General features: G+C 43.7%; 1 protein-coding gene across 1 annotated transcript; it reads right to left on the bottom strand.

The window, feature by feature from the left end:
- Positions 1–4,331: 4,331 nt before the first annotated feature.
- Positions 4,332–27,417, bottom strand: POP1 (POP1 ribonuclease P/MRP subunit). The gene is made up of 16 exons (XM_035125919.3): positions 27,278–27,417; positions 25,800–25,937; positions 24,632–24,706; positions 24,098–24,273; positions 22,606–22,854; positions 21,980–22,067; positions 20,456–20,643; positions 19,219–19,469; positions 18,345–18,438; positions 16,530–16,641; positions 15,916–16,032; positions 11,625–11,740; positions 10,450–10,641; positions 9,335–9,489; positions 7,741–8,073; positions 4,332–5,917 (listed from the first exon to the last, which is right to left on the bottom strand). Exons 2-16 carry the CDS (start codon positions 25,933–25,935, stop codon positions 5,263–5,265), a joined length of 2,937 nt encoding a protein of 978 aa, XP_034981810.2. The 5' UTR covers positions 25,936–25,937; positions 27,278–27,417; the 3' UTR covers positions 4,332–5,262.
- Between the last annotated feature and the right edge of the window lie 492 nt (positions 27,418–27,909).

The following is a 27,909-nucleotide window of genomic DNA, read 5'->3' as shown; positions in this document are numbered from 1 at the left end:
ATGTATTTCCTGGGTTTCTAAGTACAGGTTGAGCAGCTCCCCGAGATGAAATGGGACAGGGGGAGCCATGCAACATACAGAGCGTGAAAAAAATATGGTAAATTAACCTATCAAAATCCACACCAGATTACTGTATAAAATTAACTTGGATCCAAATGACAATGGTTTGCTGGAAACCTAGATGCACACACTTGAGACACCAGGATGCAAGCACTGCAAAATTTGAGACTGAAACAGTCATTTTTTTTCTAGGCTTCCTATGCCACATTTAAATCTAGATAACAATGTTATAAAGGTAAATGTAAAGGGACCCCTGACCATTATTGCGGCGCTCATCTCGCATTATTGGCTGAGGGAGCCGGCGTACAGCTTCCAGGTCATGTGGCCAGCATGACAAAGCCGCTTCTGGCAAACCAGAGCAGCACACGGAAATGCCGTTTACCTTCCCCTATTTATCTACTTGCACTTTGACGTGCTTTCGAACTGCTAGGTTGGCAGGAGCTAGGACCGAGCAATGGGAGCTCACCCCGTCGCGGGGATTCGAACCACCGACCTTCTGATCGGCAAGCCCTAGGCTCTGTGATTTAACCCACAGTGCCACCTGCGTCCCTACAGCGCCACCCGCATCCCTAACAATGTTATAACGACTAGTAAATCTGGACTGTCAACCAAAGAACAGGAGAAAACAGAGCACCAGGACTTCCTCAATTGCCAAATCAATGGTTTGAAGTACTAGAAGCAATCAGTTGCTGGAAACCACAGATGGGGAGAGTGCTCTTGAAGTTGAGGCATCTGATTGGCCACTGTGAGAAGATGGACTAAATGGGCCATTGGCCTGATTCAGCAGGGTCTTCTTATGTTCACTCCAGGCTTTACTTATTGCAATTAGCCAAAAGTGCAGCTAAAGGAACAAATGTTACATGTGGAGAGACAGGACAGGCAGAAGCCAAGGAAGCATGGTCCCAGCTCTGCAGCTCCCACCATCCCTGACCAGTGGCCATGCTGGCTGTGGCTGATGGGAGCTGGAGTTCAACAATATCTGGCAGCCAGTAAGTTGTGCAGAGCTGCCCATCGTGAGCCAAATATAGGAGGCTATGTGCTAAGGCAGGGCTGGGGAACCTGCGGGTCTCCAAATGTCATTCCCTATCGCCCTTGACCGCTGGGGCTGATGGGAGATGGAGTCCAACAGCATTCAAGGGGCCACAGGCTCTCCATCCCTGGCTTAAGGGATAGTCAGGGCAACAGAAAATCCTTCCGTTCTTCTTTAGGGAATCAAGAAGCAAGGTGTAATTAGCCTCACCACTGGCAATCGTTAATGACTTATCTCACTGTGTTCTGTAGACCAAAGCCCGTGCTAGTAAGCCAATAAAAATTGTTGGCTTTAAAAAAGGAAGAATGAAAAAGAGGTAGTTCAAAACAAACATGATAAAGAGCCTTGGAACTGTCTTTGAATGGGAAACAATTCAAAAGGTTGACTGAAATCCATCATTGCTGACCTGAGAAAAACACGCTCAGCCTATTTAAAGGTTTTTATTATTTGCACATGGGTATGAGACGAGTTATCGACTCAAAACCAGCCATTGTTTTTCCTATGGGGACATCTTGTGGCCATTTTTAATGTTGACAGCACTGTTACTTGAAACAAGACTATTGCTGTGGCTTCTGCAAATAAGGAAAACCCAAGAACCAGACACCACCACAAAATAACCAGTTGTAAGCTCCTTAAGCTGCCGCAACCTGCTTCCTGTCTAGCAAGCAGGTGCACTGTGTCAGGCTTAGCAAAGGAATGGCAAATGTCCCTTAATGAGCTACATGGAAGTGCCAGTGACCCAGCACACAACAAAGAGTCTTTTCTGCAAAGCAGCTAATTAGGAGGACATCTAGCTGGAACTAAGGAGTCTACAAAGCATGGCAAATGCGGCCTTTGAGAAACCCCACAAGCAATTAATCCACCCAGAGCACATCAGTATCTGAATTATTTAACTCCCAAGACAAATAGCACTAACCCCTGTTTCTCCACTGTCCACAGCAGCCACTTAGAGAACTTAAGTACCTTAAAGCCGTTGAAAACCTGCCAAAGCAAAACCTTCAGTTTCTACAGTTAAAAGCTTTTTGATGTTAAGCAAGCCTGAAATACAAGCTGCCCTGGACTTCTTTCAGAGGAAGTCAGTTAGATCAAGCCCTTCCTTTTATTATTATGCTGAAAGGTTGTGTATTTTATATACTGGATTTTTGAATGGTGTTTATTGTGTCAATAAAGAAGGCTGATCGCCGAAGAATTGATGCTTTTGAATTATGGTGCTGGAGGAGACTCTTGAGAGTTCCATGGACTGCAAGAAGATCAAACCTATCCATTCTGAAGGAAATCAGCCCCGAGTGCTCACTGGAAGGACAGATCCTGAAGCTGAGGCTCCAATACTTTGGCCACCTCATGAGAAGAGAAGACTCCCTGGAAAAGACCCTGATGTTGGGAAAGATGGAGGGCACTAGGAGAAGGGGACGACAGAGGACGAGATGGTTGGACAGTGTTCTCGAAGCTACGAACATGAGTTTGACCAAACTGCGGGAGGCAGTGGAAGACAGGAGTGCCTGGCGTGCTATGGTCCATGGGGTCACGAAGAGTCGGACACGACTAAACAACAACAAAGCCAAACCTGTTGTTTCTCCCCAATCCTTTTTGTTACTGTACAATGCTAAGATAAGCCAAGACTTGGTTTAGACTAGAGCATCATCTCGACTACGGCTTGCAGTTAAGCTTGTTTTCTTAGGTATTTTGTGTTCTCATTTTGTAATTTTGTGTTATGAACCGTCCTGTGATTGTCAGATAAATGCCAATATGCGAATTAAATAATTAAATAAACAAATTCTCACCATGGTTTGGCTTAATGTGGTGTGCAAACTGTGTCTCTGTGCTGAGTTGCCAGAAGCTGCTATTCTTTATTTTGCCCAGGCAAAGCCCAACTCAATCATGAAACTCATTGGTTGACCTTGAGCCAATCAACATTTCTCAAGCACAACCTATCTCAAAGGCTTGAAGGGAAAAAAGGAGGGAGGGAATTATGTATTGTAAGCTAACCTGAGCTCCTTGGAGGAAAATGATAATAAAATAAATAATAATAATAATGTCAGTTAGAAGCATGTAGCTCCTATAGTTTAAACTAGTCTCATTATCTTATACTCCAGGATGGAAGATGCTGTTACTCAACATTGGTCCTCTTTGACACTGTTGGTCCAGCAGCGCCATCTGCAAATGAGGGGATACCTGAAGACTTAAATCAACCCAGGCTGGACAATATACAATAGTATTTGGGATAGTTCCACACCTGGAAGAACAGTTGACTTTCAATATTCATATAGTGGTACCTTGGTTCTCGAACAGCTTAGTTGTCGAACAAATTGGCTCCCGAACACCCCAAACCTGGAAGTGTTCCGGTTTGCGAACGTTTTTCGGAAGCCGAAGATCCGATGCAGTTTCCGCTTGAGTGCAAGAAGCTCCTGCAGCCAATCGGAAGCCACGCCTTGGTTTTGGAATGGTTTCGGGAGTCAAATGGACTAAGTTCGAGAACCAATATACCATTACATTCATTTTGATGAACTGGAACTTATCTGGCCCTGCTGTTGCGTTTTTTGTCAATGAATTATGACCCCACCACAATTTTATAACAAAGAAAGGTTAGCAGACAGGTTACACAAGAGATGAAACTGTGCTTCCTTCCTTTCTCCTTTTAAAAAAATCTTTATGATTTGACTTTTGCTTAGTTGTCTCAAGCAGGAATTCTTTGTTGAAATGGCATCTTTTGACGTAGACGAGTTATCGTTTTTTCAAAAAATGAAAAGTAATATTTTTTGAAGTTTGCATTCACCAGATGGTAAAGCAAACTAAAAATACGGCAACAGGTGCAACAATTATCTACTGGTTTGGGGAATATTAAGTATGTATCCAAAACAAGACACACTATTAGGTTACTATTTAAGGCAGGGGTGGCTAAGATGGGAGCCTTCAGGTATAGGTGGGGGCAACAACTCCCATCTGCCCCAACCAGCATGGCCAATACCAAAACTATAGGAATCTGCTATACACAGTCAGAACTTTCCTCCATCTGTCCACACTAACTGGAAGCAGTTCTCCATGATTTCCAACAGGGGGCTCCCAACCTTATCTATCTTTAAAAGGTAAAGGGACCCCTGACTTGTAGGTCCAGTTGCGGATGACTCTGGGGTTGTGGCGCTCATCTCACGTTCTTGGCCGAGCGGCGTACAGCTTCCAGGTCATGTGGCCAGCATGACTAAGCCGCTTCTATATTTACAGGAGGTCAAAACACTACGACAAATGTTTTTATATTGTGAGCAAGTTTATTGCCTTCTATGTGTTTCAGTATACTTACTGATTACAGAATATCACCTCTCGCAATAAATTCATATTTAAGGTGAAGGTAACATGATTCTTCTAACATGATTCTTCTACTTGATCATAAAAGGCAGTGTGGCTTACAGGGCAAGTCAAGCCATCTTCTCTCGGGAATAAGTGAAGGAGTTTTGTCCAAAGCGGAACACTTGCACTGTATAATTTGTTCAGAAAAGCTGAGGCTAAGGTGAGGGAGCCAACCCTTCATGCAGTTACCATGGCTTTATTAACATTATTTCAATTCGACATCCGGGGGATAGGGGGAGGGGCAGATTTGGGGGAAATTCTTCCAGTATTAACTGAAACATGAGGGAATACCGTGGTTCCAGAAAAAGTATCATCTTAAATACCCTAAAATCTTACTTGCTAAATTTATGGGCCCCAAAAGCCACTGTAAGCCTGAAATGTGCAGCCAAAACCACCATGTTACAAGGGGACGGGGGCAGAATTCCTTAGTTGAGGCAAATCTGTATAAGGGGGGGGGGAGAGAAGATAGTATACACCAATGTGGGGAATTGCTGAACTACAACTTCCATCAGCCCCAGAAAGCATGACCAATTATGGTAGTTACAGAGCAGCAACATTCAGAGAGCCAAAGATTCCCCACACCTGGTTTAAACATAAAAAAGTAATTAGCATTTGTTGTTTAAGTATAGATGTTTAGTGTGTGTGACTAAGCAATGGAAGAGATATTTGATATTGAACACAATATGGAATAGTTTTAAAGTCTACTTCATGTCACATACGCACAAAGATAAGGTGTTTTCAGAAGCTCTGACTCAAAATTAAGATGCCTGTACATGTTCAAGAGAAAAGCGTCTTTGGTACTTCTGAATGCCAATGGGTTCCAACCAAAGTTAGACTTCAACCGTAAGCCTAGCAAATCTGTATTGTAGGGATGCTGGGTTTCTTAACACCACAAGCCCTTTCTTGTCCACTGGCTGACCCACCAACATTTGCAGCAGCCCTGTCAGACTAACAAACCCTAAAGCCTCACCACAGCCGGAGGCCAAGGAGAAGTCCCCTTGAGTGACAAATCCCAAGAGGACTCTGGAACAGTGTGATGTAAGATCTGGCAAAGGGTTTGGCCATAAGCCCAGAACCAGATCTTTATGTTCCGTTGGCACAGCCTTCGTTGTATTCAAGGCATTGCTGTCTGTGGCCTTCCCGACGTCTTGCCTCTTTTTCCTTCCCTTTCGTTTCGGCATCTTGCTCTTAAATCTGTCGCTGTGCTTAGGTTCCCGAGGACCACAGTAGTCTTGGTCTTTGCTGAGCTGCAATAAATCTCCTTTGGTTGGGATGCAAATCATTGCGTGTAACTCTGGGCTACCTTTTTTGAGAAGGGACAAGCTGACCCAAACCAGTGACCTGGGATAGCATTGAAAGATAGGCAGGAGGGCATCTTCAGTCAGATCCTTCTGATCTGGCCTGGCAACAAGGCGCTGGAGCCTCCGATTTCTCCCAGGTGTTGGCTGGCACCAGACCGATACCTGCCTTAATAATTTTCTGCTCCTATTGAAAAAGATACAACAAGAAGTTATGTTTTCCTGCAGTTGAGTACAGAACAAGTGGGCCCTGCAACGTAATGTTGCAGTATGGAATGCTCCCGTACAGAATTCCCACCCTTTGCCAGGGAACACCGTTCCATTTCCCCTTCCTTGTTTTCCTGTAGTTAGTCAACTGTATGTGGTCACTGAGGTTGCTCAAGTCTCAATGGGCTGTTTATTTTATTTTTTGTTTGTTTTATTAAAGGTTTTCTTGAGTTACAGAAATATATGCAATGTCTTTCATAACATCTTTACAAGTCAGTTTCATTTGTTGAGACATTGGGAAGAAAGAGGGGGATAGAAGTAGATGGGGGAGATGGGGGGGTCAGGTGACGGTGTTTCTATTTTACTTAATATACGTTGGGGGGTGTCAGCGTCGCTTGTGCAGGTTCTCTGTTGTTTCCTTGTGTTCCTTTGGTGATGAGAGAGGTTGGGGTCGGTCTAGGGTATGGTTATTCATTTGTGGGTGGCTGTAGTGGTTTTTGTTTCGTGTGTGAGTGGGTGTTTTGGATCAGGTTAGCCATATTGATTTGTATGCTGTTGGTGGATTTTTTTTGTTGTCCTGTTGGGCTGTGTACTTCTGCCTTCCCTTGGGTGCATGGATCCATGCCACATAAGGATCCATACCTGCAGAATGAACTCATTGTAAGTATATAGGACAGGGGTAGGCAACCTAAGGCCTGGGGGCCGGATGCGGCCCAATCGCCTTCTTAATCCAGTCCACGGACGGTCCAGGAATCAGCGTGTTTTTACATGAGTAGAATGTGTGTCCTTTTATTTAAAATGCATCTCTGGGCTATTTGTGGGGCCTGCTTGGTGTTTTTACATGAGTAGAATGTGTGCTTTTATTTAAAATGCATCTCTGGGTTATTTGTGGGGCATAGGAATTCGTTCATTCCCCCCCCCCCCAAAATAGTCCGGCCCACCAGATGGTCTGAGGGACGGTGGACCAGCCCACAGCTGAAAAAGGTTGCTGACCCCTGATATAGGATGTTTTGCTATGAAAAAGTACAGTATCTGTAAAGATGCTATTTGTCTCTCTCTATGTGGATGATGAAGAGCTTATGGAGACTGCACAACTTTGTTCAGAGCTTAAATACTGCATTTATTATGTGTTTATCATGCCCTTCCTTCAAGGAGCACAGGGGTAGCATACAATGTGCTCCCGTCCACCTTTTAGCTTAACTTTCACCCTGCATTTTAGGCTAAGAGAGTGGCCCAAGGTCACACAGTACGTTTTGGAGTAGAGTTGGATTTTGAATATAGGACTCTTGCACTCCTACGCCACTCAGAAAATATAAGCATGGGAATTTGCAGGGCAAGAGACTCCTCTTTAAGAACCAATTGCTACAATTCTGTCTTCAGCCTGTTGAAACAATCAGGTGCTAACTGACCACACTCATTTGAAACAAGCCTTTAAAAGCTCCAGAGTGCAGAGGACATTTGTGTACACAGGTAGTTCGTAAGACATCTCATAAGCAGAACAGCTTCTAAAGCTTGTCACGTCTTACCAGTGTAAGCCTCAGAAGATGAAGTACTCAAGGATCTAACTCAGGCATCCCCAAACTGTAGCCCTCCAGATGTTTTGGCCTACACCTCCCATGATCCTTAGCTAACAGGACCAGTGGTCGGGGAAGATGGGAATTGTAGTCCAAAACATCTGGAGGGCCGAAGTTTGGGGATCCAAGGCAACAGCTTGCACACTCAGAATCGCTATGTATGGATTCACATGAGTCGAAAGTTGATTTCCCACTATGGTCAGTGGGGGAATTGATTTGGTGTGCATACCTGAGAACACAGAAGGTCCAACCTGATGCAGCTTCATCTCTCTTGCATAGACCCATCATTTTTCTCTCTTCTTCCACCTGCATGTTTGGGGAGCTCATCTCCATTTGCTGTTCTGAACTGACAGCCACAGGTGATTCAGCCGCAGGTGCTCCAGAGCTGGGGCCACAAGATGCCTGTTCCTCAGGTGCGCAAGACTCCTGGTCTGATATGGGCACATGTTTTGCAAAAGCTCCGTTTCGGGCCTCCCAATCTCTGTTCAGCTTATCCCAGGGACAGAGGAATGGTGCCAAGGTCCCATGCTTAACATAATTGGCTCTTTTCGCAGGAGGACGCCTATGATAAAGAAAAAAACTCCTCATTTAGAAGCAGCAAAACATAGAGGGAAATACAAAATTATTATTATTAATAATAATTTATTTATATACTGCCTAACTGCCAAGAATTACATTGGTAAAAAGGATACAGTATATTCCTGCGTATAAGACTACTTTTTAACCCAGGAAAATCTTCTCAAAAGTCAGGGGTCGTCTTGTACGCCGGGTTGTATTTCTTATACAGTGAGTATATCCCAAACTCTATATTTTAACTGGAAAAGTTGGGGGTCGTCTTATACGCCCAGTCATCTTATACGGTAAATTCTTTTTAAAAAAAACTTGGCTAGATTAAAAGAAATTATTTCCCTAAATTATTGGCTGGAGGAAAGTGCTTTCGCGTCTTTTGCCGTATTGAGTTGTGACCTAAATTGTCACGTTCCCACTGCCTCCGGAAAGGTAATTTTTGTTTATGACGAGCTGAAGATTTTGGGGGAGGGGGGGGTTTAACCTTTCTTAAAAAAGCCAGAGACCTTTTTACTAAGCATCATAGGCAATGACATTCCGAAAAATTTAAGAGAAATATTTTATATGCCACAGCAGCAGCCCAAACATTGATAGCAATGAACTGGAAAGGGGGAAATGCTCCAACTATAATGGATTGGCAAAACAAGTTACAGGAATATGTAGACTAACAGCTTGAGAGGCAACATAAGGCAAGCATTCGCACAAAAATGGGGAAAATATAAGAGATATTTACGAAATCACAACAGTGGTATAAAGTCTATGGCAGCATTTGATTGACCCTGGATCAATGAAATATAAATGAAATAAGTCAAAGGTTAAGTACTGTTCTAAGAATGTATTAGAAAGGGAAAAAAAGGAAAAGCTAATAATGTTAGGTATATTTATCATCAGAAGGAAAATACACATTGGTAAATGATAGGAAGTCCAATTATGTGTGTTTTTTGTTTTTTTTAATCTATGTTAATAAACAGAGAAGAAAACAAGATATAGTAGAAATATAAATGAAGTTTATTGTTTATTAACAAATGGAGTATTACTTGTACATGGTGGTTGTTTCGTTTATAAGATTTCTACTCATGTCTAGTTAAAGAAGATGTATACTATATTTGTTGTATAAGATTGTCAATAAAGTATTAAAAAGGACCCCCCCCCCAAAAAAAGGAAAGGTAATTTTTCTGAAGCTTTAATCTGAATATATACCACATGTACTGGCTGAGGTAAGGGAGGAAGCTCCCAGGTGCATCTCAGACACCTACCTCTTAAACTTTTCAAGAAGATTTCTCTCCAATGTTTTGGCGAACTGCATGGCAGGAGGAGAGTCCGGGTAATCGTGTGGGATATGCGGTGTTCTCTTATACAGGGAATGTTTCAGAGCCTCCTGCAATCCCCCAACACGTGCACCTCGATATAGCTATAAAACAAATGTGTAAGATTGACTTTTATGTATTTAGCAGTTATGAGTCGCCTTTTACGTAAGGCTCAAGGTGATTTAGAGACAGGCCATAAAAGCAATTTAAAAGTAGAAACAAGGCGATTTAGAGACAGGCCATAAAAGCAATTTAAAAGTACAAACAGCATCTGAAGATAAACAAAACAAAATGAACACCTAAGGAAGGACATTTTCATCGAGGTGGGAAAGCTTGCTGGAACAAAAGTCTTCATCGTTTTTCAGAAGATACAGATATCAGGTGGCCATTGTATCTCAGTGATGCTGTTCCACAGGCTTGGAAGCTTCAAATTGTAAGAAAAGCTAATACTGTATTGACAAGGTTCTTAGAAACTGCCCAGGTCAGTCCAAATAATCTACTTCCGGTTTCATTGCGAAGAGGGTTTTTTTTTAATAATCCACAGCAGTTTCAACGTTTGGTTTGCATTTTGTAGCCTCGGGATCTAGGCATAGGGACGGCAATGCGATATAAAAACTCCTTCTGCAACCATTTATACCATTGTAAGTTAAGAGAATGCAAGAACAGGAGGAAAGGTCCGTAAACTAAAGTTACTGCTGCTTTTCTGGATTGCATGAAAACATGGCAGCAGATTTGCCTGCAATGAATCCTCATTTTGAACACTTAAGGCTGGGAGAGGAGGGGCTGCAAGTCCTTTTAGGAAAGTGAATCTAGTGCGGATGCTCAGCTTCCATTGCCTGTGGGGCTCTGTTTCTCCAACAGAACGGGAGGAACAGAAGTGGTATCAATATAAAACCATAAAACCACCATGGGATACTTCGTAGAAAACATGGAGTTAATTTCATCATGAGCTGTCAGGGTGCGTGCATTTTTAAAAATGTCTTAATCGTCCTGAAGAGCAAAGGTAGGTTAGTCAGCAATTATATTTCATTACCCACAGTCTTTCAATCTGAAACATAACTTACAAAAGGTAGCCAAAAAGCCATGCCCCAACCTTTGGGCAAGCAAATATCCCAGCCACTACCCCATCCTGGTCGATCTTCTCCAGCCATTTTTCCAGGCTGCTGAACCAGGAGTATAGGAATCTTGGATTCTCGGGGGCCTAAGTCAAGACGTGATCCAGGCACCAAGAGTTTGCTTCTCAGATTATTCAAGTCCTGGGATGAGAGGGGACAGACAAAGCACACAAAGGGTTGCTTAAAAAAAGAAAAAAGAGGTACCAGAAGAAGAAAATATTCTTATTCTGCATTGTAAGGACTTAAATTTATCTTTGCCTTAAAACAATTTATTAAGCCATAATTAAAAGCTTCACTGTAAGCTATTCCTGGAACACAACAATTTTTCTTTAATGCAGTACGTTTCCTGTGTGTTAGTAGAGGAATATGGCAACTTGCAGGCCTGATCTGATTTTCTTTCTGCCAATGGCTCTGTAGTTTAGTAACTGTTTATAAATCACTGTTGAAATGAGAGATAAGAGCCTGACATGTCGCCCATCTATATCAAACAAAACTGTGTCTGCTATGATGCCATTTCCATGTTTACAGATCTCGGGACACAGGATCCAGCCACCTTGCTGAAACCAAGCAGGTCTAGGTCTGGTCTGCATCTTGATGGGAGATCGCCTAGGAACCTCACATATACTTCTTTGAGGTCCTGATGGAAGAAAGGCGGGTTATAAAATATACTCAGTAGATTGCCTGCGGGCAGTATCCGACTAAACACTTCTGCAAGAACAAAGACTTCTGGCTGTGCAACAAAACTTCCCCTCCCTCTCCTCTAACCATGTGCCCCCTAAGTCTGTGATGGGGGTTCCTCCCTCCACCCTAACACTCCAGAGCAGACACAGAGGGAGAGGGGAGGGAGGGAGGGAAAGGTCCGTTTTGTCAGCTGTCAGTCCTTGCCCCAGCAGAATGGTTTAGCTGGATATTGCCCTATGTAAGTGCAAATTATGTAACTAGAGATGGAGAGTAAATGATGAGGTAACATTTTGAAATTAGAAAACCAAGCCTACTCTGGTACACTTCACCAGCTGGAAAGAAATTGGGCAGGATTTTGAAACAGACAAGTCTCAAAGTAATTGCACTGAGCGGCTGACATTTCTATCCAACTGCTTCACTGTAATTTCTGATGCACAGGTTACCTGTTCTGGCATTTTATTTTCTGTGACATTCTTGCGGACCTTCTGGTCCCAAAGAAAGCTCTGCGCACACTCTGCTGGCACCCCTTCCAAGATCAGCTGCTTAACTTTTTCATCCTCTAAAGAAAAGGAAAAAAAGAGGAACCTGTTGTCACTAAAAGGTTAAGAGCATACAAAGGGGAATGCAGAACAGCAAGTTGTGGAAAGATCATCAAAGCTTCTAACCTTAACAATTTCAGTTCATAATCCACGAGAAACTAGCTGAATATCTTAGGAGCATAGCAACCCTTGCTACTTCATTTAAAGGGGTATTTTGTACAAAGAGCAAACACACATTTAACAGCACAGAGAGAAATGAACCTTGAGTTCTACTCTTAGAAGTTAAAGCCTTCTAGGAGTTGGAGCTGTAGGCAATAGTCCTAATTTTACAGAGGTCTAAAGCGAGGGAGCAACATTTTATAAGACACAGTCTCACTTTAAAAGCATGGGTGGGGAACTTGTGGTCTTCCAGATATTAATGGATTCCAGCTACCATCATCCCTAACACCTGGCCAAGTTCGCTTGGACTGATGGGAGCAGCAACAACAGGCTCCCCATCCCTGCTTTAAAGGCTGATGTGAAGGTGGTGATTTCGGAGTTCCCCTTGTACTTTATGTTCTGGAACTGCTCTCCTTTTCCTGCCCGAGCATAATGAGATCCAAGCCTGATGCACTATTTTCTCACTGCAGAGTCAAGCGCCACTCTCTAAGAGAATATTTAAACACCCCTTCACTCCTATCTACAGATCTTCAGGAACTGTGTGACAGGATCAGTGTGCACTCATATGCCATGCAGATAGTTGGTATTAGGTTTTGGGTGAAGAGTGGGGAAATTGTGGTGCCAAAAGATGCATGTGTTTAAGAGAATGGTTCTGTTGAAAGGTGGATATGCCTGTGGCCCATTGTCACCCTTCTTATTTTTAGTACAGTGGAACCTCGGTTGCTGAACGCAATCCGTTCCGGAAGACCGCTGGACTTCTGAAACGTTCGGCAATCGAGGTGCAATTGCCGGTTGGCAAAATCCATTGAAAAATGGAGAAACGCACCTTGGAAGCCATTCGACTTCCAAGGCGCATTCGTAAATGGAAACATTCACTTCCGGGTTGTTGGCGTTGAAAGCCAAAGTGCCCAACTTCCAAAGCGTTCGGCAACCGAGGTTCCACTGTAATAGCTATTCCAGCAAAAGGAAACTTTAGATTGTGATGACGTGCTTAGCAAATCAGTATACCCTGCCTAAAGTACCCAACTTCATGTGCGATACTTGGAACGCTTTGCCCAAAACACAGGGGGCAATGAATCTTCAAATGACTGCACCTGAAGAAATCCTGGCTCCACCATGTATTTTAAGGGAGATTGCAGAACCTTAATGAATAGAATGCCTCCCTAAGAATGTGAAAAGCATGCGTGCCAAGTAAGAGAATGAACTACTAAATAATTATAGTTAATATGTAAGATACAGAAAACCAAATCAATGTTTCCTCCATGACTATGGGTTGTATCCATTGCCAGTTGTACTCAAGAGGAGACCAACTGAAATTAAGGGACATGGCTAACTCATCCCTCTAATTTCAATGGCCCTCCTCTGAGTAACAATATTAAGAACCCTGCTGGATCAGGGCCAGCATCCTGTTGCCAGTGGACAACCACATGCCTATGGAAACCTGACAGCAGGACCTGAGCAGAACAGTGTTCTCCCTGTGCTTCCCAGCAACCAGGTTCAGAGGCACATTGCCTCTGAGAACAGAAAGAGAACATAATCTGAGTGGTCAATAGCCACTGAGAGCCTTTTCCTCCATGAATCCTCTAATCCTCTTTTTAAGTCGTCCAAGTTGTTGGCCAACATTACGTTTTGTGGGCTCCCATTTCCAGCAGGACTGTACCATCCCAGGGATTTATTGAAAGAAATCATAGCTGTATAATCATGTGTGTGGTCGAAAAGGATGATCTGAGCTTCGTGGCTCCCTTGATCAGACTTTTTCCACCTGGGTTATAGAATATATGATTTGTTGGATAAGCTCTTTGGGATGCTTGTATTCTCCATTTCTCTGTACCTGGTAAATCACATTTCAACCTAAGATGCAAGACACAAGCCATTTGGCTAAGCATTTGTCTCACATGCTTACTACAGATCTGGCCAAAAGGGCATCTGGCATTCCTCTTTTCTTTCTGTAAACAAGCCTTTGATGTAGATCCTAGAGGTGGTAAAACCTGTTTCCTGGTGTTCCCCCTGCCTAATCCTTTCAGGAATTCCTATTGCTCCTCTTTCCTGTTTACATGTATGCATGGAGAAATGCTTTGTAGTATTAATAAGAGAGATGTTGGAAGGGGGTAGGATTTCAGGATAGCTTTTTTAATTATTCACTGTACTAGGATCTTATTGGAGCGTTTGAATTTTGGGTTGCCACCTTGATTATAATAAAATAGCCTGGAGGGAGAGGAGGAGGTTTCATTCTTTCTCTCTCTCTCTCTCTCTCTGGGCTTCTTGCTGGTCAAAAGCTCTCTTCGTTTGTCTTTCTTTTCCCCTTTTCCTATACTCATGAGTAGACTCCCACACAGGACATTGTTGGACACAATCCTAAGCTAATGCAGGGGAAGAGCTGTGGGGCACTATCCAAAAGAAGCACCAGCTTTCCTTAAGATTTCTTTCTTAGGTGGCATCTGTTTGCAAACACGAGTCTTCAGCCATCCAGGCTCCCATTGCTGGTCCCCCACATACATCCATTTAAGATCTTCTCTTGCTACCCTTTGTTCTTCAGCCATCAGCCTTAGCTTGCATGCACTCCTTATGGGCATGCACTGCCTGCAGAATGCCTCAAAACAGAAAGGGTTATTAAATTCACAAACATATATAGTGAAAGGCTATGGTAGATAGCAGAGTCACACAGGCTAGGAAGGGCTGGCGTGTCCCTCACTGCCTTGCACAACCCAAAGTTTCTCACAGGGCTATTTGTGAATCTACACCAAAGCAACTGGAAGTATCAAACCACGGCTACCTGAGTGCATATTTATGGCTGAAAAGCACTTTATTAGGAAACACCAAACAATGTTGCCCTGGCAAGTGGAGAAGGACCTTATAATGTAGAAGAAAAGAACCAAAGTTTTAGGGTTTTCTTATGGTTTGGTCCAGGAGCAGGAGCCACAACTCAACATCATGGCACATCCTTTGCAAATAGAAAAAAAAATCCAAGCGTTAATCCCTGGCATCTTCGGGTAAAGGATCCCAGGACTAAGAGATACACCCTACATAACAAAATGGAGAGCGGCTTCAAGTCAGAATATACTGTTTGGTTTGATGGGCCAGTTGTCTGTAGCAGTTAAATCCATATTAAAAGGGAGAGATGTAGATAAGCCTAAGTGAAGCAGATGCCAAATGTAGACAGGTAAAAGAAATGTGTGTTCAGAGGGATTCCCTTTGCCCCAAACTTGCCCCATTACTGAAAAATAATTGTTTGTGTGCAAAGAAATGGTGAAAAGTGAAATAATTATGGAACTTCTGATTCTTACTCTCATGACAGAAAAATATTTCTAAGGCTAAATTAGCGTGGCAAGCCAAACCTTCGGTTGTTATATGTGGAGAACTCTTTAACACTTTTTCTGAAGTGTATGTTTGTAGGCAATACAAGCACGTAGAAATGAAGTGTTGCATCTTGAGGTATAGCACCTGTTGGCCTCGCCAGGATTCGAACCTGGATCATCTGTACCATTTAACAGAGGCTTCCATTGAGCACAAGACCAGTTTGGTGCCAAGTCCCTTCCTCGCAACTGCCATTATTCTCTACAGAGCATTAATATAGGATGTGTGCATCTATTTGGTATGTTTAATGGAACCCTAAAAAGCCATGACATAAGAGCAACGCTCCCTGGAATATACTCTATGTTTTAGGAAATGGTTTGCCTGTTTGCCTGCGTGTTCTCTATAGGTTTGGCTACCTCTTGAGATTTCCCCGGAGAAACTCACTACAAAGGTTCCCAAGGTGAGGTTAAGTGGTCTTTATCAATGTTTGGGTGGCAGCCATCTTGAATCAAGATGGTGGACTAAAACGTGACTTTGGCATGACTCCGCCCAATTGTTAGCATGATGGGTCCAAACTCACTACACTATCCCTTTAAAAATCACAATACGTTTTGGTTTCTAAAAATTCCCAGGTAGCCCTGGGCACTCTCTGCTAATGCTTAATAAAGACACATTAACTTAACCTGACATAAAAGTAGACCGATGTACGCTCTACAGTCACATATTAGATGAGATACTTTACCTTGATATCTTTCAGGATTTGGCATGGCTTTCGACCTCTTTTTAGGCAAATTCACTCGAGGATCCCCCACAGTCAAACCCAGTACAGTACCTGATGGAACGTCTGATGAACTTAACCCTTTAAACACATAAAATGGATGCGCCTTTAAACATAAAAGTTTTACCGACAAGTACAGGTGAAACTCGGAAAATTAGAATACAGTATCATCAAAAAGTGCATTTATTTCAGTAATGCAACTTATTATTTTTTCTTTTTCTTTTAATTTTTACAAATGCTTTCTTTTGGAAATTCCACAGTAATAAAACAAATAGTTACAATAATTCAAAAATAAACATCGCTATTGCATTTCATTAATTACATTCCATTTATAATTGAACTGCCTAACAACAAATAATTACAATTGCAACAAATAAAGGCTTGACATATCTTGCGTTGCATGTCATGCATTTATCTCCTATATTGGTTTCACCTTTTAAGTTGCATTACTGAAATAAATGCACTTTTCGACAATATTCTAATTTTCCGAGTTTCACCTGTATTACATTTTGATATTTCAAGATCAGATGTACACCAGCAAGTATATGAAGCATGTAAACAGAAGGCTAGAATGCTACCTTGCAACAATTCAAAGATGGCTTCTTGACGGCGATGAAGAGACACCAGATCAGGATCTCTGCAATTATCTATCCACCAACTGTTGATTTCAGAATCTGTAGGCTCCACTTCCTAGATAACCAATCACAACACGTAAGGTAAGAGGGGGAAATATGTAATTCGCTGCTACAAAGCTCAGTTCCTCCCCTTTTACCTCAAGGACTGCCAATGGACATACCGTGTTTCTCCGAAAATAAGACACCGTCTTATATTTAATTTTTCCTCCAAAAAAAACCACACCATGGCTTATTTTCAGGGGATGGGATGTCTTATTTTTTTTAATCAACCATGCATAAATATTGTACTTTTGCACCAAGCACTCTGGGGATGAAAGCAATTGCATGCAATTAAAGCTTGCATCAACCATGCATAAATATTGTACTTTTGCACCAAGCACCCTGGGGGTGAAAGCAATTGCATGCAATTAAAGCTTGCATCAACCGGGGCTCGACGCAACGTGCACTGCGGCTCTTGCCGGATCCTGCCGGGTCAGGGCTCGGAGTGCTACGCGCTGCAGCTCTTGCTGGGTCGGGGCTCCACGTGGCGCACGCTGCTGGCCGTTTTGGCGGGGCAGCAGCATCCGGTTCCGGGCGCCGACAGGCACCTTCCTCTTCCATGGCGCCATCCAGACCTGCTCCCACCACTACGGCTTATTTTGGGGGGTATGTCTTATATTTTGTCAACGCATGAAAATCCTGCCATGGCTTATTTTATAGGTACGTCTGATTTTTATGAGAAGCACGGTATGTGTAACTGTCTCCTAGAGAACCAACTTCTACATGCCAAGACTTCCATGAAGTGTGGTCAAAGGCTTGGTGACGATTGCTACGAATCGAATCCAAAGGATGGCAATGTACAACTCAAAATATATCCAAAGCACTCAAGTGTTTTAGAGTGGTTTTGAGTACTGAGCAAGGGAGTTTGCACCAGCGCATAGTAGAAGTAATGATCCAGCATCCTGGCGTAACCAAGTCAATTGGTCTTCCTGCTCATACCAAAGAGAGCCATAAACTTCTGCTTCTGCTACCACCATGCACACAAGATTGCCACAGAATTTCTCTTGCAGTTGGAACACAGGAAGCAGCCAGACCCCTGGTTCACCTAGCTCAGTACTGTCTATACCAGAGTATCCAACATGGTGCCCTCCTGATGCTGTTAACTACAACTCCCATCATTCCTGACCACTGGCCATGCTGGCCGGGCTGATGGGAGATGAAGTCCACCATGTTGGTTACCACCAGTCTATTCTAAGTGGCAGGGGCTACCCAAAGGTTTTCCCCAGCCCTTCCTGGAGATGCCAGGAATTGAACCTGGGATCTTTTGCAAGCAAAGCTTGTGATTGACTATAGTTTTAAAAGAGGGCTTACTATACAGCTCTATCCATTATACAGCTCTAGGCATTATCCATTATTATTTTATCATATGGAGGTCCAGAACATTAGGCCAGTGGTATGACTAACACATGATGCCCCAAACCAGGCACCCCCAAACTTCGGCCCTCCAGATGTTTTGGACTACAATTCCCATCTTCCCCAACCACTGGTCCTGTTAGCTAGGGATCATGGGAGTTGTGGGTCAAAACACCTGGAGGGCCACAGTTTGGGGATGCCTGCCCCAAACCTTTCTAGATGAGTTGGGAATCATATGCTAATGTAGTACAAACATGTGTAGTACCACAATAATAGATTCTAACAGTTGACTACAGCAATGCAATAACAACAATACGATCTTGAGCACATGACAAAAGCAAGCATGAAAATTGCTGATCAGCTTACAGTATGGACGCAAGCAGCTTTGAGTGCCTCCGTAAGGACGCAGTTTGAAAGGGGACCAATTAACCGAAATCTGAGAATCTCCATTGTTAGGTCGCTGGAAGAGACAAAAGCTACATGTCAAAACATGAAGTCAGGGGTGATGAATTAGTCCAGTTCCAGTTTGTGTCCACTTCACATGGTCTGATTCATAAATCTGTTCTGTCACATTTTGCATTCATCTGTGTGGTTTTTTTAAAAAAAATCTGAAAAATTATTTCAGTACCTAATTAAAACTGTATTTTATCACAAAATATGCACAGATCTAAGTTTGTATTTTCCATTGCATGCATTTCTAAATTATTTTACCCTGAAATATTTCATCACTGCTAAATTTGGAGAGCGTAAAATGCAAAGGAGAATTATGGTCCTATCTGGATAATTAGGCTCCATCTGCACTATACATTTAAATCAGTATCACACCACTTTCAACAGCCATGACTTTCCCACAAAGAATCCTGGCAACTGTAGTTTGTCAAGGGTGCTGAGAGTTGTTAGGAGACTCCTATTTCCCTCAGAGAGCTACAAATCCTAGAGTTCTTTGGAAGAGGGATTGACTTTTAAGCTACTCAAAATTGTAGCTCTTTGAGCGGAATAGGGGTTTTATAACAATTCACAGTACCTTTAACAAACTACAGTTCCCAAGATTATTTCTGCTTAAAGAGGCTGTTTAAAGTGGCATGACACTGTTTTGAATGTATAGTGAAAATGGGGCCCTAGTTCAGGTGATGCAGATTAGGCCAATTTGCTTACCAAAGTTCTTCTTCATCCCTTTGTATAATGAAGCAACTTGACTAGACTATAAATGAGAAATGTGTTAAGAGTACCAAACAAGCACCTTATCACAACTCCAGTAGTTTGTGATGTCCAGCGATAGGACTGGTGGAGATCTCTGGTGCCATCGCCAATAATTTTTTTCACTGGGACAGCCATTTCGCCTCCATTGTCTTTCCTCTTCCTTTTCTGGCCAACTTCCTCAGCAACAGCCAACTGGCTTTCTTCACGAGGCAATATCTCAGCTGGTTCAGGGTTACAGACTTCCATGGGCTCAGAACACCGGAAGGCTGCTTTTAACTCAGCCAAGATCTCCTAATGGGAAGCAGGGAAAAGGGCTCATCAAATGTGAAGGCCACCATCTTTTATGCAGGTTTCAGGCAAGAGATTTACAGCGGCGCCCTTGGAAATAAGCAGCTGAAAGAGAGGGCCGGCAGATGGACTTTCTAGCTCCGCATTCTCTGTTTGCCAGCCCTCTAGACGGAGCTTAAGCCCACTCAGTAGCATATCCTGCTGTCAAAAGAATAAAGGGGCTTTTTATATTTAAAAAGATCTCAATGACCCGACAAACGATTGATGTAAGACTCTTTTTAGAAAGCACTTTCTACAAATCTAGTTTCGCCAGTACCACGTAAGATGAAACAGTTGCTCAGGCAAAATGTCAGAGTTCTTAGCTCAGCTTTTACAGCCTGTGCAGAAGGCCCCCAGGCTCAACCCCTGGCATCTGTGGCTAAAAGCTTCAGGTAGGCTGAGTGGAAGGCCTTTGCTCGAATTCATGGAGAGAGCTTCCGCCCTTAGGTTAGTTGAACAAACAGGTTGACCTGGTATAAAGACAGCTTTCCCTGATCTTCTACTTGTCCTAAAGGGAGGGTTCAGGCACTCCCTTCACCCACAAGACCTTTCTGACCTTTTTTTAGTGGGAATAAATCATGTGAAAGGCTTCCACTTCAGGCCTACTTCCCCTTCACAAGAGGTTAGCTTTTTAATACACGGATTTTTTTTACTACAGTGGTACCTTGGTTTGCGAACGCAGTCCGTTCCGCGGAGGCGTTCGCTCGCCGAGGCATTCGTCCGCCGAAGGCACGCTTCTACGCATGCACGAAGCACCGATAGAGCGCTTCTGCACATGTGCGAGCTGCGCAGATCGCATCTGCGCATCCGACGCCACGGAACCCGGATGTAAACACTTCCGGGTCCGCGGCGTTCATAAACGGAGGTGTTCATAAACGGAGGTAGTAGTAAACAGAGGTTCCACTGTACATGAATTATAAATGGTAGAAAAGAAAAGAAACGGCTTGTACCTGCTTAAAGACAGGGTGGGTCCATATCCACAGTTGTCTGTTTTCGGAAGTACTATCAGTCCCATCTCTGGGTTTCCAAAGGAAAGTAACCGGACCGAGTGCACCTGCAGGATACTGGTCTGCCTGGTACATGGTGAGAGCACCCTGCCGTTTCCCAGATAGACAAGGAATAGCTGCAAATGTTGGCCCTGAGAAGAGACAGGCTAAAAATGCTCAAGAAAATAGTGCCCCCTTAGAAAGATAATATAACCTTTGTAACTGGGAGACCACATCTAGAAGTAGCATTCCGAAGTCTAAACTGGCAGAGTTAAGAGATGGAACATGGGGGTGGGGGGGAGAATAGCTCCTTACAGTAAGTTCTTGCTTTAAAGAATTCAGAGCTGGTCACACACCAGGTCCACAATCAACCTTCTTAAGATGTTTTTATCCTGCTAAAGTTGTATTGGGAATGGAAAGGAAATGACAGCTTAGTGTTGTTTTTTTCCTAAACAAACTAGTCCTGATTAGCTATGACAAGAATTTCTTCTAGCTGATTAACTATAGACTTGTTTTGTTTTCCCCTCACAGACCAACATAACATAAAATGATTAACAGGCTATGGTTACACTAGGACAATACAGTGGTGCCTCGCAAGACGAATTTAATTCGTTCCGCAAGTCAATTCGTTTTGCAAAAAAATCGTTTTGTGAATCGCAGTTTCCCATAGGAATGCATTGAAAAAATTTTTTTGCCCATTGGAACACATTAATTAAATTTCAATGCATTCCTATGGGAAACCGAGATTCGCAAGATGAATTTCTCGTAAAACGAATTCGACTTGCGAGTCACCTTCAGATCGCAAGACTCATTCATCTTGGGAAAAATTAGTCTTGCAGGGCATTCGTCTTGCGAGGTACCACTGTAGTCCAAACAACAGTTTGGAGAATCTTGAACAAGCCATGTATGCATATGCTTATACGTCACCCCCTTCTTGATTTAATTCCTTATTTTGCCTTTTGTTCTAAGCAGAGTTTACTGCAATACACAAGCTAGCAAACTATGGTTTGAACCACTCCTCCAAACATGAACGGGAACCATGGTTTGGAGGATTGCTTCAGTGTGGGAGAACAACTTTGGAAGATGTATCTGGAAGGATGCTCTAAACACAACATGGCCATCACAAGTGATCACTGCTGCGAAAGTCACAGTATGCTTTATGTTACAAACTTCTAATGTGCCACACTGATCACAGGCATCTATGTCACAGTGGAGCTAAACTACACTCAACAGCAAAATAGATAATTGATTTTCAGCAAATTAGGTGGGAGGAGAAGGAACAAATAATGCAAAGTGCAAATAACTATTTCAGTAAATATACACCTAGCCCTTCATTATGCCCTTTCCCCTTGCATAATATGTGGTTGTATTTTGCAAAAATACTAAATGTGCATACTTAGTACCACCCAGCCCTAGACAGCAGGCGCCCATGCCCAACCCAACAGTTGGTATTCACAATGTATGCATTTTGAAATAAGGAAATATTACCTGCATCTATGCTACACATTCGAGCAAGTGCTGTAAGCAGCTCTTCCTCTTTTCCAGTCAACTCCAAGCAACAATAATAAGATAAATCCTGATGTAAAAGAAAAGCTATTGAATTTTAAGCTGGGAAAGAGAAAGCTGGTATGCTTGAGAGGTCAGAAGAAAATGATGGGTTTTGTTTATTAAAAAACTGAGTCATTCTTCTAGACTAATTCACATGTCAGGAGACTGAGTTTGCAGAAGCATGGCAAGCATTTAGAAAATGTGGATAGAAGCACTACTCAAAATCTATCTCATCTGTTGATAAGCAACATTCTCTGACTATCTTATGAGGTGCATGAAGACCAAAAGCTGAGTTAGCTTTAGATATGCAGATTATTATATGTTAACAAGGACTCAACAGCCAGTATACTGAAAATATGAGGACAGGATGGTACAGAGAAACAGACAGATACCGATAAGCCAATTTCATTTTCTTTCTCCACTCAACAGGTGCTTTAGAACAGTAAGGAGAAAGACAGTCTATGGGATCGAGTCCCCCAAGAGGACATGCTCTGGAGCTTGTCTGGTTTCTTAAAAAGCTGAAGTGTTTCTCCTGCCAAATCTGAAGGCATCAAAAGCCACAGTACCTGAAGGAGGCAGTGGCTAGTCATGGCCCGGTAGCAGGCCCGGTAGCTCTTGGTTGTGGGCCTGTCTCCTAAGCAGTACCCCCACTTCTTCACCATGTGAAACCGCTTTGCATGCCAGATGTGCGTTTCCAGCCACACGTTCTTCTTTTGCCTGCGGTTGAACTCCACCACCAAGTTTGTATGGCGCCGCCTGGCTTTACGGCACTTGCTCTTTGACAGCTCTTTCTTCTGATGTTCAAATTTCTCTGTCTGCATAGGTAGAACAAGGGAACAATGGTTTCTCCCCCTTGGATTTGTTTCCCAAAGAGAAGGCAACCCAATTCAATTCACCCACATGACTTTTAGAAGACATCTGAAGGCAGCGCTGCACAGGGATTTTTTTATTATTATTATGTTTTATTGTGCTCTTAATATTTTGTTGGGAGCTGCCCAGGGTGACTGGGGAAAACCCAGTCAGATAATAAAATTATTATTATTATCATCTAGGGCAGTGTTTCTCAACCTTTTTTGGGCCACGGCACACTTGTTCTATGAAAAAAAATCCCGCGGCACACCAACTCTGTGCCGCCCTATATTTAGTTTAGTTTGGAGGGGAGACGTAATCATTACACACACGGGTGCAAAAAGTGCATGGTGTAAAAGTTGGAGTTTAATGGCAAAAGACTGTTGAGGGGTTCCTTTGCGGGTCTGTTCTGCATTATGTCCTTGGCGGAGCCACTCGCCGCCTTCTCCCCGTGCGCGCAGCCCTGGCGGCGGAGTTTCTGCAGCGGAAGGGAACAAACGACGGACCGACCTCCGATCGGTCCCTGTCTGTGTGGGCTGGGGCTTCTTGGTGAGGCTCCCTTTTGAGGCTCCCACATGCGGCTCCGGAGCCGCGGGTTGCCGACCCCTGGGCTAGCAAGAAGAGCACCTCACCTTCTGCAGGACTCCTTGCCGAAGAGGCCGCTCACTCCCGCGCCGACCAAAAAACTCCCGGGCGCCGCCAGCAAGAGGAGCGAGAGCGAGACAAACAGCCGCGGTGGTGGCTGTTGAGAGCTGCGCTCGCCCCGCCCCCGTCGTGACCCGGCCGGCTTCCTTTCCGGCGGGTCAGCGCCCCAATGGCAGCCGCCAGTCACGTGACAGGGCAGCAAATCGCCCTTCTCGTCGCCAGCATCTCCCGGCACACCAACCAGCGTCCCGCGGCACAGTACTGTGCCGCGGAACAGCGGTTGAGAAACGCTGATCTAGGGTGGAGGGCACAGGGACTCGTGGGGTTTATATTGGAGACAGCACAGTGACCTATCACTACCGTCTAAGCCCTCCTGCCAAAGAATACGGAGAAACCATCTGGCGTGGGGGAAGTCCCACAGAGGCCTGCCATGCCTTGCAGCAGCAATTACATTCCCCACCCCCCACCCCGCAACACACACACAAAAGGAAAGGTTATTTACAGGGATGAACTATTACACGGAAGCACCAGCAAGCTAACTGGGAAAACAAGCTAAAGACACACCTCTATTCTGGCAAGCTCACGAAGTCGCCTGGGCAGTCGTTTGATATTGTGGCTCATAGCTCGCCTCCTCATGTGTCTCGGTAGAGACTGAAACACTAAAGTGTTGGAAGACTTCTGCGTAACAGCTTTCAGCATAGCTTTTATTTCAGCGGCACGAGCCTGAACAAAAGGAGACACTGAAATAAAGAGAGATTTGTTTAGCACCTGAAAGCACTAAATGAGGGCAGCTTCCCACTTGGCAGCAATGAGGTTCATAAATTGTATTAAATCTCTTTTTAAAATCTCTTAAAACTATGGGTATGTAAATTAAGGTTGAACATGGAGAATGCTGAAACATTGCTGGAAGAAGAACTGTGATTATTAAAAGTCTGCAGTTAATTGTAATTATAAATTTAAATCTCTGAACTCCTCCTCAGTGGCTGTGCAGATGAGTCTGTGGCTCTCTTTGCTTGTTCTTATTGCACTAAGAAATAGGTTAGTTTGACATCTTAACACAGACATGTTGAGTGATATTAATTGTTCATGTATGCTTACCTGTGACATATTTGGGCATTTCACAGGAAGCTTTTTGTTGTGAAAAGCCCTGTTGTGAGGTGTCAGAACGCAGATCTGTTGGCAAGTCAAAGAAGAATTACCGTGTAAATTGATTGAAGTCACAAACTAAGAGCCTACTACAACCTATATCGATAGCCCTGAAAGAAAATTGATTCCAGAATTTGGCAACAACTCTCCTATCACTTTGATACGTTTAAAAGCTCAATCCTTCCTTTATCTAAACAGCGTTTAACATTTTACAGCACATTTTAACACTTTTAACATTTTACAGCAGTGAGCAGTTCTGGAGTTAAGTTGCCGCCTCTTCATAAACACCTAAACACCACACCAAGTGATAATGAAATACACCAGCTGAAGTTTATTGAAGCTCCAGGGTGGTGCATGGTATTCCACTCACAGGGTCTTTTTTTGTAGTAACTGCAATACACAATGTTATATGCTGTAAGATTTTTAATTACATTTCTATAGGCATGCTGCAGACCATTGGTGGTCTGTGGACTGCAATTTGGGATTCTCTCCTTTATTCCTACGATCACTGTTGGACACTCCAACAACGCTGCTTTTCAAGCATGGAATGAAACACAACCTCTTCTTTCCCAACTGGAGGCATCTGCTGGCCAGCTAAGCTACTACACGCATACAAACTTGGGGACTAATCAATGCTGCCTCCTTATGTTTGACAAGTGGACCAACTAGCCCAAAAGCAGCACACAAGGGAGCTATTTCTCAACCAATCAGCCAGTCCCCTTACCACCACAAAGTTCTCCGGACAAATCTCCCTTCCTTCCCCCCCTTCCCTTTTTCAAAGTTACGTGACCACACATAGCCCTCCTTTGGGCCAGTGGAATAGGACAAGGGCTGTGTCAAATTTGGCCCTGTTTTTAAAAGGCCCCTTCTCTAAGGTTTCATTCTTATTTCCAGATTACCTCAAATTTGTTAGAGTCAAAGTTCCATGGGTAATTCGTACCAATTCAGATGTCTGTACCAGTAAAATGGGGATGGGGAACCTCCAGATGTTTTGGGATTGAATTAATTCCCATCCTCTTTGACCATTGGCCATACTGGCTGAGGCAGATGGGAGCTGGAAGTTCAACAACATCTGGAGGACCATAGATTCCCTAGACTTGTACTAAGCCACAACAGCTACCTTGTTTCTTGCATTCATCACCACCATTTTGAAAGAGTATTTCACTGTGGCTTGGCCCACCATCGAAGGTAAAGGTCACATTGGTAGGCTGGTTTTTCATCTTCTTTGCTCTTTTCTTCTCTTTTGCATTTGACATTCCTGTGGTAGCAAAACGTAAGTGACTAAAGATGTAATTTCACCATTTCCACCTAGCATTGTAATACAGTAAGCCTGCAAATCATGTGGGAATAATGTTTCAGGAATCATGCCTAAAGCCAAAATCACATAGTCAATGCCCTTCGGGTTCAATGGAAAGTGGAAGTGACAAAGCTATTTTTCCCTTTCAGGTTTTTTGTTTTTGTTGTTTTGTTTTGCCACTTGCATAAAGCTGAATGTGCACAAATTACATGTGCCTAAGTTGTGGGGTCAATAGCATAATGAATATATGTAGTGCTTCAGATCTGACGAAGACCTGCAGCTCTTCAAAAGATTCATTACAAAGCAAACATCTTTTTTTAAAAAAGATGGTTGCAGAACTATGATTAACAGCAACATCCTACCAGAAACTGATTTTCACCTGTTTTAGTACACCAACACATAATCATGTCTACGTCTGTAATTTATGGGGGGGGGGAATAAAAATACTATGAAATGAACAATATCAAAGGCATTGTACCAGCAAGGAGTGGACAATGTTGCATTAAGTTTTCCCCTCCCACTTGCCTGCATTTTCGCAGAGTCATCCCATCACTCTCACAGGCAGCGCCCAATACCGAGTCAGCATCTTTCTCTTATTAGGGCTGCACTTCCATCAACACCAGCAGCGTATAACAATACTGTTTACTCTAGTGCAGAATTACTTTAGGAGCAGTAAATAGAAGAAAAGCAGCAGCAATTTGGGTGTTAGAAGCATTCTGGTTAACAACTGCCAATCAGGGCAAAAGAGGCTGGGGAATGAGTCATGGCATCATTTTCACTACCATTTTAATTTGTGCAATGCCACAGCAAACATTTGCACTCATTTTTTCTTTAAAAAATTTACAGTCTGCTATATATTCTTGAGCAGCCTAGAACAAAAATGCACGGGCAAGGGAACTATTTTTATGCGTTTTTCCTAACGCTGCAAAGCAACTGCAGGCTTCCCAGGGCCTCTTAGTGGCTAGACTAGACATCCCTAAGTCTGATCTAGCGGGGCTCTTGTGCTCCAGTACTGTATTTTAAATGCATTTTTAAGAACATGCGCTGAAAATTAAGCCCCTGGTTCCTCCCCATTCCCAAAGCATGCCCTCTCCCCCTGTCCCCAGGGGGGACAAGCCAATGAAAAGGCAAGGACACAAATGCGTTAGTGTGGGACGTCCAGTTGGAGAGTAGAGAGCAGGATATGTTAGAAACTGCCTTCTTACAAGTCACTTCTGCACCATGAGCACCATTCAGCCGGTGGAGCGAGCCTCCTTCCCCGTCCCACGCCCTTTCCCCACAACCCGCTACCTGAAACTTGCCTGGGCTGGGCTGATGAAGCAGGCCTTTAAAGGAAAAAGGAGTCAGCCAGGCTCTTCTCCTGCGGATCCGGCGCGCTGCACTTCGCCCAGGCGACCACGTTGCGTCCACTTCCGCCTCGCGGCAGTTTCTTTATTCTCCTATCTGGCCCCTTAAACCTCAAGACTACATGCCCCATAATCCTTCGCGGCAGGAGGCTGTACGGTGGGCGGCGAGGGACTCAAAAGACCGTATAAAAAAACAAAAACCCGCGTGGTTTTAGAGCTGGGGGCGGGGCATTAAGTCTTTTAAAGTTCAAGCGCAAAGAGCCGCCGGCTTCGTTCGTCCAGCGGTCCGTTGAGCGAGGAGGTGCTGCTTGTTGCTGCGATGGCCGCCTTAGTGAAGAAGATCATCAGCACCGCTAAGGCTCCGGCTCCCATGGGCCCTTACAGGTAAGGGCAACGTTCCTCCCATGTACGCGGACTGCAGTTCACCTGCGGGACTCGCTGCCACAAGATAGGCAGATGCCAGCGGCTTTAGAAAAGGAAGCGGGTGGTGGTGGTGGTGGTGTTTCGCTGGAGGAATCAAGAATGGCCACTAGCCGTTGTTGTTTAGTCGTTTAGTCATGTCCGACTCTTCATGACCCCATGGACCA

This window comes from Zootoca vivipara, chromosome 8 (assembly GCF_965207765.1).
Source record: "Zootoca vivipara chromosome 8, rZooViv2.hap1.1, whole genome shotgun sequence".
Taxonomy (NCBI): Eukaryota; Metazoa; Chordata; class Lepidosauria; order Squamata; family Lacertidae; genus Zootoca; species Zootoca vivipara.
This window is presented reverse-complemented; position numbering and strand designations above follow the sequence as displayed.